Below are 17,816 nucleotides of genomic sequence, written 5' to 3'. Positions count from 1 at the left end.
CAAGCTGACAGCCATCTGCACACAAATGTCAGTAATACCTGTCAGTAATATCTGTCAATTTTTTCTTCTTTAACTTTTGATTGTTTTTTATGCAAGAAAGCGCTCATTGTCACATGGTTTTTCTCCAACTTTTGCATCTTTTTTGGCGGCATGGTGATAATCAATCAATCAATCAATCAATCAATCAATCAATCAATCAATCAATCAATCAATCAATCAATCAATCAGTCTACCTTTACAGTATTTGTATAGCGCTTAATCAGGGTCTAACTAACTCCTCACTCTCACTGCAGTGCGTAAAACTACCAGACGTCGTGTTGCCGTTTGGTTGATTTTAAGCAGAATCATCTAGGTGATTCTCGTGACGAGAAACTCGCGCGAGATCAAAACATAATTGCGATTTCCGGGATCGAAATTCAACCAGAAAAATGGAAAAATTGTGAATATTTTTGTTGAATGAAAGTGCATTTAAAGCTTGCGTCCCAGGGACGAATGCTGTCTGACGATCGTGCATCCCTGTCAAAAAATGTGCATCAAAGATGAAAGGACGCACGTAAACTGATGTCAGAGAAAGTAATACATTTGCACATTTAAACTATAATTTATTTTATAATACCATTATGTTAGTCACACCTCTCTTCCTGCTGTCAATGGCCAGTGACTATTAATTAAGATATGAGCTGTTCATCTTAGGTGGTCACTTCTACCCAATAACACAGTGACACTGATTTATTGTTATCATTTTTCTGCCATCATTTTTGTACACACTCCTCCTTCCCGCACAATCCAGTCTTCATGAATCCATTAAATTCAACATTTCATCAGGCTCAGCAGAGTCATCAGACACCACCACCAGTCTCTGGACTCCAGTGGGAGATGTGTCTTACACTTTTAGTCATAATCTCCCTGAGAAATTTAAACACAAAAGACTTTCTGACAGACTAATATAACATCATCTGTCACATGAAAAAAATTACCGTTTGGTTCATTCATTCTCCCTCATTTCAACACAAACTGCTTAAAGATTGCTGTCAAATTACACTCATTTGGGTTGTGGTCTGCTTTTCTCTACACGACCACAAGGTAACACCCTGTGTGAACATCCTTGTAGTGGTTGTCCTTTACAGACCCCTGCTACATGCCTTAGACAAGCTGGAATGGAGGTTACTGACAATATTTCAACATACAATTAATTGAAATGTGCAAAAATCCCAGTGGTCCACATCACTTATGTGATCAAACCAGTCCATACTGAAAAATCAAGAAAGCAGAAAGAATGTGTCATTTCCTCGCTTTGCATTGGAAATGATGAGCCTGGGCATGTCTGAACTGCACATCTCCTCCCACCTACCATCCACACTCCTCTTTTCTCTGTTTTGTTTAGCTCATGGACCACTTGATTGACACACCATCTCTGTCTCGCCATAGCCTTGAACCATAATAATTTTCCTTCCTGATCTCTAAGGTGGGTTTAAAAGTGGTTAATGGATTCAACAATATTGAATAAAATTCATATTCTATTTATCCCACAATTTAATGAACACATCTGTAAAATGTGTCACACTATAGGTCAGATTGTGACGTGAATTAAAAAAAAAACAGTGACAACTGAATTTCATAGTATTGTCAGCTAAATATTTCACCTACATGTCGATGATAACTCATGTTTGCATGATGCTGACTTAAACATTTATAATTTGTTATTCCTTTTAGTAACTACCAAACTAATGTTCAAATGTTGGCTGTGCACAGGAAACTGGATGAAGTACAGTACATGATACTAAGGGAAAACACAGGTCCTGATATTTTGATAATGTCCCACCTCAAATGTGACAGCATCCGATAGACGAGCCCCAAACATGGTGATACCCTCCGTGCTGACCACAGCATCATCTCCTCGCAGCAGACTGAGGGTCTCTACCTTCTGGCAGTCCAAGTAGAGGGTCACAGACCTGCCCTTCACACTGTAAGCTATCCTATGCCACCTGAAAGGATAAATATCAGAGTGAGATTTAACAAACAGTTGAGTCTTGAACAGAGGATTAGTGAGTATTTTCAGTGTAAAGATAAAGTGGCATTTCTTTGAGACACAGACTCCACATGGAGATGATTTACTCAACTCCTTTGATCGAGTTACATCAGTGACGAAAACACTCTTCAAGAACTGTATACCCTTTAAGATCACTCAAGGTCATGTAGACAGAGAGAGCTGTATGAATCAAATCGCAAATCTCTGCAGGCAGCTCCAGATGTTTTCAGCTGCTTTTAACATGCACAATCCTACAAATCTACAAAAGTCCGATATTTCAGTGATGTGTCATCCAATGGAGACATTAGACTCTCAAACGACTCACTCTCCATCAGCCAGATTGATCTCCTTGAAGATGGGGTTCATTTCCCGTGTGGGGTTCCCATACTGGTCCTCGTAAAGAAAGACAGGTGAGAGGCCTACTTCGAACCCGAGCTGCTGTACGCCCCGGTCATTGTACACCGAGAGGAGGAAGGACTGGGAGCCCGCTTTAGCTCGCACGGTAGCCACCAGGGAAAAATCCTCAGGAAATTTAGTATCTGAATGCAGAGAAGAGGAGAGGGGATGCAAGAGGGAGCAGGACACAGACATCATCACTGTCATTGAGTCCTGAGGAAAATATCAATGGAAAATTGATGAAAACAGTAAGCTGACAAATGGAAAAAGTACAGGAAGAGAAAATTCTGACTACATTTGAGTGCTTTTTGGAATTTTTGGAAATCCTCATATCTGTCATTGCAGCATGGGACTGCTGGCTTTGCTGTTTATGAAACCATATTAAAAGTCTATTACCAGGGAAAAACTGAGTGGTGGGAGCACTGAGCTGGATCTTCTTGTCTATCCTGTACGCCAGGTCTGCCTCCTCCGTGCCGTCTCTGCTGGAGCAGAAACCAGCCACCAATGACACCCCCTCCATGTTTTCTGACAGCTCCAGTCCTCGAAGGACATCAGTGGCATCAGCTGGAAGTGGAAAGAAAGAATAATACTAGACATTAGCGTGTAGTTACTAAAGATGATGTTGTTTCCTTGTTATCCCATGTTGAAGTCACCACAATTCATTATTTTAAACAATGCTTTTTATGTACTGCTGTCGTATTTTTAAAAAAACAACAAAAGCTACCTGTGATAACGCTGGCTCATGGCAGGTGGTGGCAGCGTGCTTTTACTCATGTCATTCTAACGTTTAAACTGTGTCGGTGTGACAGCTCTTTGATGTCTGCCTCGGTTAAGTGGTGGTTGTTACAGAGTTGAAGAGCAGGGTTTAGTGCGGCTGGAAGCTGGTCTTTTAGTGTGGAGGCTTCCTGCTTCCTATGATTCTGTCTGAAGAGACACGCTCCTCTGCGATGTGGCGGCAGGTGGCCAAGGTACTATAGATGTTATTATGGGATAGGGGCGGCACCCAGCCTAGCCCATAATCCTGCTGCAACACACCTGACAGCTGACACCTGCTCGAAAGGAGCAGAGAGCAGCATAACGTCCGTATCACATTTATCACTATTTAATCATGATCTTTTATTGACAAGAACACTGTATTTTTTTTATTATTGAGAAAATTATAGGAATATAATGAAAACTAATATTAATCTTTATTACAAAGATAAATAATACATACTTCAGCTTTATTTATTATTAAAATCTGTTTATTTGTAATGAGCACCTCAACAGTTTCCCTTGTAAATATGAGATTTCTCATAATGTATCTCTCTTTGCAATGTTTTATTTAAAGTCCTTTGGTCATGTTATAAGATGTCCTATTGATAAAGCTCCATCAGGAGTATTAGTCAGGATGGGAGTTTTCCGGGCCATCCCCACCAGCTGTTAGGGAGAGCCGGTTCTGAGTATTTAGCATTCCAGCCATCTGAAATGAGGATCCTTAAGTCAAATTACCTCCTTTAGCTCTTGCTGTTCATACGGAGCTCACTTTTCATTCTCCTTGTTAATTAAACATGTGGAGAAAGAGTTTACCGTCGCCCAAAGATTGCTTGCAGGAAAACACAACATTGCATTTATGTCATTATTCATTTGCTCTGCAGAGGCTGTTTATTCCAAGCAGGTTTGAGAGCACACCCATGTGGTTCACCAATATTGCAACGGGAGTGTAAGTAGGTTAAGCTTTGAAATAGAGCTAGGTTCCAACAAAGGTCTACATTACAGATGTGAACATATGTGAGACCTCGGGCGCTAAGTTTTTAATTTATATTATGACTCATAAAGAACGTACATGTTTAAAAGTTGGCTCGTAACATTATAAACATTTTATATGCAAAAGGAAGTGCAGCGTTCTCCCACACACAGTCACACCATTTTATAATCTCAAGCCATCTCATATGTACACAATGGTCCAGAAACGTTATCTTTCTTCAAGACAGATTTATTTCAGTGTGCAACTCTTTGCAAAAAAGGCCTCTTCGTCTGTCGGCCTGACATGGTCACCTGATGAAATACTTGTCCAATGCAGGTCGGGAATGAGAATGGATTGCAACAAGCTTATCATTGTGACACTGACTTTAAGGAAGTGAGCAATAGTACTCATCACATCTATAAGCAGCATTTGTTTTGGCCAGTAAGCGACCAAAGTAAATGAATACAGGTAAGGTGATGACTGTCACAAAAATCACTTTTAATGTACTCAGGTCAGTTATTACTGGGATAGAGGCTCGAGGAGGCATTCTGATCATGGATACCTCCATCAACACTTTTGTCAGTAAAACCAAAACAAGCAGAGAAAGGTTTCCATTCATTCATTCATTCATTCACTCATTCATTCATTCATTCATTCATTCATCTTCAGTACCCGCTTCTTCCGCTGTCGCGGGGAGATGGAGCCTATCCCAGCGGACTTGGAGCATGAGGCAGGGTACACTCCAGGCGAGATGCCAATGCACCACAAAGCCACATGGAGACAAAAAACATGCACACACACACTCAAACCTATGGGAAACCAGCCAATTTGCCTGAAGTGTATGTTTTTGGAAGTGGGAGGAAGCCAGAGAACCCACGGGGAGAACATACAAACTATCTGCTTCTTTACCAAGCCGCCCAAAAAGGTTTCCAGGCTATGTCAAAAAATGTCTTCTTCCACATCCCATGGCAAAAGATTCTGTATTGTGTTGTATTGTGACACCTTGGGAATAGCACTGTGTTCCTGTATTGAACCAAGACAGCACTTTAATATCTCATATCTGTCTGATGCCAAAAAAGTGCAACCATCTATTTCCTTCAGCCCAGAGACGTACTCCTAGGATTTAGATTCAGCAGAATATTAGTTCCCATAATGGATAAAAATCTATTTTTTGTACAGAAGTAATTTCTAACACTTTACATGTACCGGTACATGAAATCCTTTTGAATCACTGTGAATTTGCATTTTTTTTCAATGATATACTGGTGTTAGTGCCCCATCCCACAGTATTGTATAAAATAAAAATGTGATCCATAATCTCAACGTCCCTTCTACAAAAAATAGAAAAATATTTTTAAAAAATAGATTGACAAACAAACATACAGTACAAATACACAGACATGAGCGATCACACGATCCACTCCAGCTGTCGCTTGTGGAAGTAATAAATCCAAATTGTACCGTTTTATATGTCATAGAGTAAATTAAAACACATACAGACAAAAAGATTAGATGCTTTCCTATTCCTTTATCATTTCATAAATGGATGAATTGTTCTTCCCCTTGGCTACTCAGCTTTTTCCATGGGTGATTGAGCAGAGTACCCATGTGACTGGAGTATATGGCAGCATCCTTGAAAGCCCCAATGATGCTGCCACTTCAGAACAAGACATGCTAATGACAGGTCAGAGTCGCTTTCATTCGTGTAGCTAGCCTTAAATACGCAAAGAGGACCATTTCTATTAAAAGTTTCCATTTTCATGTCAACTTGCTTTGCAATTTATATCATGCGTCATTCCTCAATATTTGCATTTTATCAAATTCATATGAACGTCTCCACCAAATGAGCTTTTCATAGCTCCGCTATGGTCAAGTGTGATTGCTGATGATAAATCAATTTCCTTAGGGATAGCAAAGTTGAAAGATTGTCTATGAGTCAAAAGTCCTAATCATGAACCTGCTTCTCTCTGTTTCTCCAAGTCCTGTTCTTTATGTCTCTAATACATGCTTGTGCACAAAGAGGCAGAGAGGTCATAAGCTAGTGATGCTGGAACAGTCCCAGTGATGTTCTAAATTGAAGCAACATGGGTCTAATTACACGGCATTCTTGGGTTTCTGTCAAGGCATCATGAAGCGCACCTGGCAAAAAGGCCTTAAAACAAACTATCACAATTGGGACTTGGTCTCAAACAATCCAAAGCTATAGCAACGCACTTGATGAACCACATATACTGAAGTACATTTCTACCTTACCCATCAGGAGTTTTCAGTGAAACTTGTTGGCGTCTCTCCCAACTATGGATTGACAGAAGACTATTGATTCAGAAGACAATAGCGAGCAATAAAATTGTGCAACAATGCCAAAAGGAGAAATCTGAGGCATGTACCACAAATTCTTCTAAAAAAGAAAGAGCATTAGCAAAAATCTGTCAGTTAACTTGCAGGGAATAATAGTATCCCACGCCCAAGCGTGCAAAATAAACTGTTGAGGGATAAGTTTGGCATGCTGTTTTAGAGTACGTGGGAAAAAAATCTGTGCTGGAGTTAAGAGACTGCAAGTCTGAGTATTGCTGCAACAAAGGCATAAGTTAGTGGAGTATACAGACCCACGTAAGTTATAGATATAACATTCTGTGGGGTTTCCTTCTTCTCTTTCAATATTTCAACTTCTGACATTGGTGTCAAGTGGAAAATTTCAGGCCAGTAGCAGGTAGCCAAACGAAGTCTGAACCCATATAGCAATCAGAAAAATAAAGTTAACTGGTCTCTATTTGGATCCATTAATATCACCACATGTACTGTCAACTCGTTTCCAGCTTCTTTAACCTGTCCTGCAGCCCTGACCATCTGGGCAGGCTTTTCATGCTTCACATGCTCTCATGTCATTCTTCAAATTATGTTTCTACAAACGAATGTTAGTGAGAGTAGATGAGGATAAATGAGATCAAGAACCTTCTGGTATGGCTACTGAGAAGCAGAACTTGTTGCATGTCCAGCATATTTTCCCCAACACTTAAATATATGGCTCTGACGTGTTTGAAATAGCATCGGATAATCTCTGAGGACTGTTCGCGCTGAGAATTTCACAATTGCTACAGCCAGTCAAAGTACATGGGAAGGAGATGAAACGTCTTCTGTAGCAACACAACATCTGGCAAAATAAGGAAAAGAGTAATAGCCGACATAAAGTGCAAGCCAGCGCATCGGATTAAGTACATGATATCAGACAGGATCGAACACAGCCTCTGCATGTAAGACATTTATTTTTTTCTTTTAGAAAATCAAGTTCGAAGTCTTTCTGACTAAAAAGAGCAGAGTCTTCACCACACAGTTTGTTCTCTATCCACTGGAAATATCACTAACACAGTCTACATCTGTGCATCTTATCTGGCTGGGTAACACTTTTACCATCTCTCCATGCCTTGCAGCCACTTTAGTCATACATGGACATAATGTCCTCTCTGTTGTTGTAAACCAAATGTCTCTGAAGACATTCTTGATGACTCACACCACCTACACTCCCAGTTCAGCCTGAAAATACCCCTCGCACACAAGCACACACACATACACACACACACACACACACACACACGCACACACACAATACTGCACTGTTGAAAATTATTGCGCATGGAAACTGGGGAATTTTGTGATGAAATGAAGCCAAAATGAAATGAGATTTTCCCATAGTATCTTGGACCACACCCTGAATTGAGTTGAGGAAAAGCAGTGACATTTGATCTTTGAATTGCTGTTTGGAGATGTGCATGCAAGCCCGCATTGGTCTGTCTGCCTGTCTGTCTGTCTGTGTGTCTGTCTGCCTGTCTGTCTGTCTGTCTGAGCTAGGTCCTAAATACAACCTCCATTAGTGAAATATAGCTTTCCTTGAAAAACCATCCAACTAAGAATGGCATCAATGTGACTCCAATTCTAATGGTAGGTTTTCATGGTCAAGGAGTCAAATTATGAAGGTCAAACTATCATGGGATTATTGCTTTTAATGAACATGAAATAGCTGAGCTGCACTGGGGAATATTTGCAATACATTTGCTGTTTAAACAGTGTCTTCTTTAAAACCACATATTTAAGACTTATATTTCAATATATACATAAAATGAACACAGAACTTTAGTTTTATAAGGTTTTTGGGCTATCTAAGTCTATGAATTTCTTAATAAATATTTGGTTGACATTCTTTTTTATTTATGATGTTGAATTTAACGCAATAATTTCAATCATACGCACTTTTAATACTTTGTTCTTGAGTTTTATTTGCTATTATAATCTATGTGGGTAAAAATGTGTTCATTAAATACACACATATAAGTTAATTGTTACTTTGATGATCTGACAGGTTACCAGTAGCTGACAAAGAACATGCAGATTAACTAATTATTATATCTTAAACATATGGAAACCTCTGAAACATAGACAAATCCAATGGAAGGGATTGACTGAATCCAAGTTATCCGCTCCTCCATGAAGAATAAATAACAGGCCTTATTCTTTTTTTATACATATATTAATGGTAGACCCAATGAGCCTAAATTGTGAAGAGCTGAACATTCATATTTAACACTAAACTTTAAACGATATGAAACACGTGTCTGTACCAGCCATGACGTGGTTGATGAAGATGATGAAGATGGTCAAAATAGGCTCCTGAACTATGGCTAAGGGCCAATCACACCGACGTGACAAGAGAATTTAGTCTAACACTAATTATCTGTACAAAGTAACATTAACACCCCATAGATTAAGATTTAATGTGTCGTGTCAAAGTAATTCAGTAATTATAAGACTAAGTGAACAGTTTGCTCTGTTGTCAGACTTCATGTGGTCTTTTCAGCTTTCCTGTTGGCGCATCATCTACAGCGTGTCATCCTTCTTTTATCCACATTTTATCCCATCTGACTCATTAACAGTGACGAAAAGAAACTATACTGAAAAATTAAATTTTGAGATGTACAGTAGACTGATATGCTGCACACAGAGTCACAACTTGCAGAATAGGTTTGTGTAGTTAAATTACATTACAAGGAAAAAAACAACACTTTGGAACTTTGCGATTGTCAGAAATCCAGATATTTCAAAACGAAAATTTCTGGGAGTGCAAACTGAGAAGCAGAATTCTTTATTGTCCCAAATGTGTTTCATTGTTAGAAACACGTAGATTTACCATTAAAAATTATTTATTTATTATTTTATCTATTTATTTACTTATTTGTTTATTATTTATAAATTATTTCATTATGATTCGTTCACCTCAGAAAGTATTATGAGGTGAATGTTATTGGGAGACATTTATAGTCATGATAAAAGTGGCTAAAATCAAATATCTGGTCAAGTTTTAGCACATGTTTAATAATAGCAAATTATTGTGAATGACTTTGTTTGTTTGTTTTGATGGGTTTTTTGCTTGGTTGTTTGTTCATTTGCTTGTTTGCTGCTGGGCCTGACTTAACCTGCAACAGGAATTCTTGACACAGTGACAGATAAGATTGTAGAACATCCCATGATGAAGGTTGGTGTTAAGTGAAATATGGTTATATCTAAGAAATATAGGAGAAGAAAAGCAATGGTCTACAATAATTTATCTGCCTTTTAAATGATTAATGAGTAATCACAGCAATTAGCACCATTTCTTGTGCACATACATCCTGATACCATATGCAGTATACATATGAACACTGTTCACCACTGACTGACCCAATCCAATCTGCAGCAATGAAAACGGCACGAACAATGTCTGGACTTCATGGGCGTCGTCGAAAAAATGTATAATGCATGATGTATCATATAAAAAATGCCTCTAAATGTTTCAAGGCTGTCTTTCTCTTACCTATATAATCTAGGGATCTTCTCATCATGACTAGTGAACTTGTGTAGCTCCAATTTCTCCTGCTGCACTAATTTTTTCATATAATAGTTAAATAAATACGTCTCTCCTTTTTTTTTTGGAACATGTTCTTACTCATTATATACAGAAACAAGGGAAATAAACAATTATTCAAAAATTAAAAGCAATATCACTTTAAGATGACAGGTTAATGACAGAAAGTCTCAAATATTAAAAAAAACAACTTTATATGTAGTTAAGCTTTTAGTTTGCTGAATGTGGGTCAGTGTCTATGTCCACTGCTAGTTGTACTTGTGCTGCTGAGGCTGCTAAAGTCTCGTGGAATCTGGTTACACGTTTCCATCCAATTCACATCAACAACGCATTCTTCAATCTCCACAGTTTGCTCTTCTCATGTTTATTCACAGGAAGATGGGTTGGCAGGCAAAAGGCTGCTTGGCCCACTGAGAAAACACCTGCCCCTCAAGGCTCCACACTTGGAAGGCATGTCACACAGACACTCACAAAAACCCCATTCTGCACTTAGGGGGAAGTTCTTTGACTACAATAAATCCACTCCCAAACCATAATCTCCATTGCATGTTTAACACTGGCCTTTAGCCTAGCCTGACCCATTTCCTGACCACTAAACTCTCCTTAATAATAGGGGAAGGAGGGTTTGAAATATTGTGATATTGGAATATCTTTCTGCAATACCTTTGAGAATATTAAATCCTCATATGTATGTAACCTAATACATAAACACAAGTGCATGCACACAATTTTTATGTACATGCAGGGGTTACGCACCTGAGGCTGAGGATTACTTGATAGAAAGATGCAAGCGTACACATGACCAAGCCCATTTAAGTTTCAAACCCAAGCTGTCATTTAGTCTCTCAGACAACACAGCACTGAGTCAACTATTAGGGAGTGTAACACCAGAGCCAGCAAAGGCAAAGAAGAGCACTACATGCAACAAACATGAACACACCCTCTCTGTAAGTCCACCATACTCATGCTCCTATGCACATTTGAGAGAAATTCTCAACAACTTGTGGGCCCCTGTGGACCCTCGAATCCAGGTTCATTTCCGTGTTCCCTGTGCTTCAGGAGGGCCTGTGCCAAAACACAACTGACTGGTTCAGATAAATTGAAATATGAGTCAGGCCACGATGTAAGATACTGATTTCAATTGACCACAGGTGGCTCCAGTGTAAATGTCACCCATACAACCACGATAAAACTTTCAGAGATGTGGAAAAACTCAAATAAAGAGTCACATGAACTATCGCTGCCAAGAAATCCTGTGTTCTGGCATTTTCCCATTGCACTTCTACAGAAAACATTTCCAGCTAATCCAGCAGAAAGCGTTCTTATGCACCCAGTGGTCAGAAAAAAGGGAGGGACTGTCTTTCTGGGAGCCAGATGTGTGTTGAGGGCTATAGATTGCAGTCGAGTGAGATGTAGCACTATTTCTCGAGTTTGCCTCATCAAAAGCTCAATGAAGCAATTTGATATAGTAAAGTAAGCAATGAGGGACAAACACCGCCATCTATAAGCCTTCAGAAGTTATACTTTTTCCATTAGAGGAACAAAAACTCATAAAACAGAGCTGTGCATAAAATTCCTCTTCTCCTCTTCTCATTCTGGCCAAATTCAGCAGTCTTTTTCATTCGTTCCCATTTGTCTATAATTTGTTGCCAGATCAAAGGCAATACAGCTTCGCCATCCTCCTTTGGGAGTCTTCTGCAGGATTGGCAAAGAGACTGGATCAAACAGGACTCAGTGAGTGGGCTGTACGCGCGATTTCCCTCCGTCATAGAACCAGTCGAGGATGAGGCAGGGCATTCACCAGAGGAAAAGACGATGAATGAAGAGATAAGGCAAATAAGATTAAAATAAACATTTCCTAGACTTTGAAAGAAAGAGCAAAAAAAAAGAAAAGAAGGAAAAGAAAACCAGAAAAATGTGTCAAAAAAAAAAAGAACACCCAGTCTGTACGTAAAATATCTGCAGACATGTGCAAAAAAGATCTCACTCCTGTCAGCAAACAAAACTACAAAGCTCTCTCTCGAGTCTGTCAAGCACACATAGAAACCATATGGGAAAACCTTCCTGCACTGTAAGAAACACACACAAGACAAAATTAAGACTCACAATCACAAACCACCACATGCCAGACTGCCATATCTGCAGCACCACATGTCCCAGGTGCTTTAAAATCCACTCAGCCTCTCACTTCACAGGCCCTTATTAAGGAGGAGTGGACACCACCATCGCTGGGTGACTCTACTGTACGTCAGTTTGTTCACTACCTCCTGCCTCCGCTTCATTTCAACTGGAGAATTTAAAAAAAAAAAAAAAAAAAACAGCTATAAAGTAGGTAAATGTGCAAAGCCACACGTTATTATGGGACATTTCTAAGCTCCTCTGGGGACCACAGGGTTAATTCCTGCTGTAGAGGTATGCTGCTCCATTGGGGAATATCTGAACAGCAGCACCTGCAAGATCTGGTGGCTGAAGATAGTGGGGACGCGTCCACGGGGCGCAGCGTGTTGTTCCGTCTGTTTCAGCTGAATCTGACGGTCAGACTGCTGAATGATGAGTTCATGAGCCCATCGCCGATCGATCCATTCAGGTAGCAGCTGTGTAAAAATGTGATTCTTGGTGGCAGGGTGCGATTACGCACGTAAAATAGTGATGTGTTAGAGAATAACAATTACTAAGGCAGTGCGCGCATTAGTGCTAAGCGCATTGTCTTAAGACCTGTGAGCAGAGGGCACATTAAACAGATCCATGACAGGAATTTTAATCTACTCCGTTCGGTCACTGTTCAGCCATTCGCCTCTTTCTCAAGCCAACGTTAAACCTTTTCACAGCAAACCGACGCTGGTCACAAGCAAACTCCAATATTTGACATCACACACACACACACACACACACACACACAACACACACACCTCCAGAGGTCGCAGCAAAAAGTCTTCTGGCACACCTGACACTTCGGTTCAAACCTTGGAAATATGTTTCGATTATTACATGCAAGCTGGAGCAGGCGTGTTTTTGGAGCAATCAGAGTGTGTGTTTTTTTGTCCAAGGATAAATTAAACAGCATAACATGATTGCAAACCCCTCTGCGCAGTTCTGCAACCTTCCCACTTGTGAGGGGGTTTTGGGTTTTTGTTGTTTTTTTTGAGCCGTGATCTCACATTTGTGACTCATTGGGGAAACACTCATCCTCATAAAATCCAAATACCTTAAAGTTGAGATTTTGAGCAATAACTTCTCGTTGGCTTGGGGGTAAGAGAAACATGGAGGTGCTTCAAAACCAATGGAAACTAGGATGAAGTGGGACAGTGCGCCATTCAGGCTACAGGACGTCGGCATTTGTACTTATTCTAACACAGGAACATCTTGAGTATTCAATCGCATGCGATCAACCAGATGATTTACCTGTTAGTGTTGTCGTCACGTGGAGTAAAATAGAAAGAAAGAGCGGTGTTCTCCATAGCGACCAGGTCCTTAAGAAATGGTTCATCATTCCAGGCAGAGACCCCTCTCTGCCACCAGAACTTTCTACCGTAGACGTTAGATGTGCAGGAGCTCAGCAGCCATGCAGGGAGGAAAGGAAAGAAGCAAAGCTGTTGTTTCACTTGCTTTATTGTTGGAGGAGTTTTTTGCTGTGATGCCTCCTCAAAGTTTCGCTCTGTCTCTCTCATTCAATTTCTCCCTCTCACCCTCCCTCTGTTCTCCACCTCCTCCGCCTCTTCCCTCCCATGGGATGATACCCTGGGGCGCATGTCCAGAAATAAGTTTTACTGTTTGCGTTAATTTTGTTAGGAGTCCTGTCTCATAGGTGGTCATGACTTAACGTGAGTGACGCAAAGTACACTCTGACATGACAATCAAAGGTAATTCAAAAACTGTAGTAAATGAACGTGACCATGAGACGCACTGGAAAAACGACCTCTTGAAAATCTTACATAACATGTAATTAAACGGTAATATGCATAATATTCACATTCTATATATTAATAGAAGCAATTCTCTATTATTTTTTAAATAAAATCATCATAAACAGCATGAAGAGGATTTATTCCCACATCTCACAGCTCTATAATATATATATATTAAAAAAACACACTAAGAAACTTTCTGTTTCCACACTGAAGAAAAATCAATGACTGTTGATTGTTTTTACATCTTGTCCTGAACATATTTCTCCAGTACAGTATTATAATATTATTTGAGACTTGCTTCATAATGTTAATAATCTTGTAATATGAATGAGCAGGGGAAAAAAACTGGCTTAATACTGCTGGGGACATCTGTAATCAATCCATCAATCAATAGCCAGCCAATATGTAAGACTGTACGATGTCAATTATCTGTGAATATTGAGTAAAATCCTTCCACAACCCTCATCAATACCAGAGGGATTGCGGTGTTAGTTTTGACATGTTCAAAGATGAGACTTCCAAAGGTCCCATCCAGTCAGAAAATTACCAGAGATGATTGTCCGAGCTATGAGGCCTTTGAAAAGGTGCCGTGAGCCAAAGACTCTCATAAAGTTTGGGACATTTCTCAATGAAGAAGAGTCTGAGAACACAGAAAAATCAAGAATCAGAACCATTAAAAAGTCAAAAGGCTTGTGCTTCCAAGACAAACCCAATTCAGAGTTGTAAATTATGCGTTTTAAGTCCTTGACCAGCAGAGAGCTTTGTTGTTAGTAAGATTGTAAACAGAATGCTTCTCTGTTTTAAATACTGTCATTCAGCCAAACACAAAAAAACCCAACCCATCATCTGAAAATAGGGGCTGATCTTGGAAAATTAAACATCAATGGTATATGTCAATCTCAACAATAATGGACAGGAGAGACTGGAAAGAATCCAGAATGCCAGGAGAGTCAGACAGAATGTGATTTGCCAGAAGAGCCAGATCACTGGGCAGATTGAGGTTGATCCGGTGGGTAAACAACGGATGCTCCGACCTCCCGCCATCTCCTTTCTCAGCAGCAGTTTAGCCGGATTGAGTCAGAGCCACATTCCTAACAGCTTTTAGCAGATAGTTGCAAAGAGTCCAGCGGATCGTCTGAGCTCTGGGTGAGAAATATTTCTGTAGCATGTGCTGTATACTTCTGTCCAGCTACAATACATAATCAACTCACAGTGAATTATCCTTTAATACATACAACAAGAAAAGACAGAAACCACATGTTTCTAATGAATTCTTTTTTTCTTTTTCCACACTGATTCATACTTCAATGTTACTATAGATTTTATTTTTTCTTTATATCCATAAAACATGTCTGGAGCATATACATATAGATTATTATACCTCACATGACTTAAAATAAACAAAAAAAATTAAAAATAAATAAAAATAGTTATATTTTTCTTCTTTCAGTAGATTGCCAACTATCTTTAACAGTTGAGATTTCATTAATACGACTGATAATTACTAATATAAGCTTATGATTTATCTTTTTTTGTTCATTTTTCTGCCAGCACATCACTTTTGCTTAAAAGAAAAGTTTCAAAGCAGAAAATTCATTCTGTTCACACTAGTAACATTATCCTAGTTGTCAGCTCACAGATATGACCAGAGGCTATTTGTTTTGCACATATAGTAATTTTTCCACATCATGTGGAAAAGTAAGGATACTAAATTATGCATGTTCTGACATGCATTTGCATATACAGTTTATATCTGTTTACTTATTGATCCTCTAATCATTGAGAATGACATAACCGTGCTTCTAATGATAGACTATGGTGTTTATCTCAGATATGGATGTGGTGCTACTTGAAGCAGCTCTCTCTCCCTCTGCAGGTCATTGTGTTTATAAGTCAATGAAGTGATTGTGATTGTGAAGCAATCTGTCATCACCATATTTTAAACCTTGTGTCACAGTGATGGTTTTTAGAAACAGAGACCCTGAAATGGACTTTTGTTTGAGTCTCCAGTGGCTCCGGTCTGCTACTTGTGTTGAGGAACATGCCAGAACAGGACAACTAGACAACTGCCAAGAAAATATGCGGTGTCAGGAAAAGAAAAAAAAAAAGAAGCGGCTGACTCTTTCAGATTGACAAGAATTATTTACAATATGTGTTTGAGAAAGAAAACTACATTTTTGTGAAGTCATTAGGAAATAACAAGCCGACGGACTCACACTCAGATCTTTTACTGGCCCTTCATAATGAGCTTTTGATGGCATTTCATTTTGTGATAAACCGTGTTATTACTTTCTATCTCTGTGATAGGAGGATTTAACGATGAGTGATGATGGTACATCTAAATTTATGGGTTGAGCGTGTGTATGTGTGTGTGTGTGTGTGTGTGTGTGTGTGTGTGTGTGTGTGTGTGTGTGTGTGTGTGTGTGTGTGTGTGTGTGTGTGTGTGTGTGTGTGTGTATGTCTAGATGTGTGTGTGTCTATTGTCACTTTATTTCACCATTTATAGTGAATTAGGAAGTTCAATAATAAGAATGTTTGTTTCGCTGCAAATGTTAATTCTGAGAAACAGCCAACAATACACATCATATGGTCTCGAATTAACAGTACAAAATGTGATATTTTAAGCAGGACAATTTAAAATATGGGATTTTTCAGTGACAACTACCAATAAAAATCCTTAACTTATGAATACTGTACAAAAATACATGCCCTAAGCATTCTGCTTGTGGAGGAAGGAATTCGTAACGGCCTGGTGAAACCCCTGATAACCCCTCATAAAAATATCTTCATCTACATATGAATATTCCTCTCACTGACTGTTAATGATAGTATCCTATCTATCAGTCCAAATATGTTCCTGCATAAGAATTTCACCAAAGCACATCCTGTTCAAAATCCTTCCGTGACAGGTATTCTGGACCCCCTGCGTGACATACAAAAGGGAAGCGTGAGCAGATCGTATGAGATCAACTGGTTCACATACTTTTCAGTAATAGTTTTTTTTAAATTTGTAAATGAGTTGGGTATTTGACTTTTGGTTAATGGAGTAAAATCCCCATCAGAACCAAAAGTTGAACAAGAACCTCACGACACAGTCACTTCCTACATCTTGCTGTAATTAAACTGCCAAACCAAGCATGTGACCACAAGAAAGCACGTGGGAATTTTCCTCTTTTCCCAGTACCAGTGAGAGAACAACCAGCCTGGTGATAATTATAATATTTAGATGTGACTGTAAACAACGCCATTTAATATCTGAGGACCAGGTCTGTTGAAAGACATTTTCAGACAAAGATTACATAAACCAAACTGATAACTACACTCAATACACCACAATGACCACAATGGTCACTGTTACTTTGCAGAACAAAACCCCCTGATTGACAGCAGTTAGGTTAGAACATGCATTTTTAGAAGCAAATGGGTTTATTTTAACTCTGACAAGGATTGTGAATAATAAAGGTGTTTCCTTCAACTTCCCATGTGTGTGGAAAACACGTGAATTTTGATTCTGAATACTATAAGACATTTGTTATAGCATCAAATATGATATCTAATATAATATTAGCACAACAAACAGGAAACAGCACTGCATTTTCATGAGAATAAACTCCAAACCTTTTCTTCATTGACCCAAATCTATCGGGGTTCATGAAATTGGGTGAAGTGTATGTGTAACTGTGATAAGGGAATTACTGGAAAAGAAAGTAACTAATGGATCTGCTCACGTACGCACCTCCACACCAAAATAATGGTTTCTTCTTAGTCACATGCCTTACCTTTTGAACCAGGACCCTATTCACTGAGCAGTCTACCAATACCAGACCAAAATCTTATCTATCTTACAAAGTTGAAGGAAATGAA

General features: G+C 39.1%; 1 protein-coding gene across 1 annotated transcript in view; it reads right to left on the bottom strand.

Annotated features, from left to right (window-relative positions):
• col5a3a (collagen, type V, alpha 3a) overlaps positions 1–13,692 on the bottom strand; it is a 47,499-nt gene extending 33,807 nt beyond the window's left edge. Inside the window, exons 1-4 of the mRNA XM_068337985.1 lie at positions 13,447–13,692; positions 2,822–2,989; positions 2,355–2,568; positions 1,823–1,985 (exon numbers count right to left, since the gene is read on the bottom strand). Coding sequence (XP_068194086.1) covers positions 1,823–1,985; positions 2,355–2,568; positions 2,822–2,989; positions 13,447–13,534 — 633 coding nt within the window. The 5' untranslated portion in view covers positions 13,535–13,692. The remainder of the gene's footprint in view (positions 1–1,822; positions 1,986–2,354; positions 2,569–2,821; positions 2,990–13,446) is intronic.
• Between the last annotated feature and the right edge of the window lie 4,124 nt (positions 13,693–17,816).

Source organism: Antennarius striatus, chromosome 16 (assembly GCF_040054535.1).
Source record: "Antennarius striatus isolate MH-2024 chromosome 16, ASM4005453v1, whole genome shotgun sequence".
Classification (NCBI taxonomy): Eukaryota; Metazoa; Chordata; class Actinopteri; order Lophiiformes; family Antennariidae; genus Antennarius; species Antennarius striatus.
Note: the sequence above shows the minus strand (reverse complement) of the source record. Positions and strands in the feature narration are given on the sequence as shown.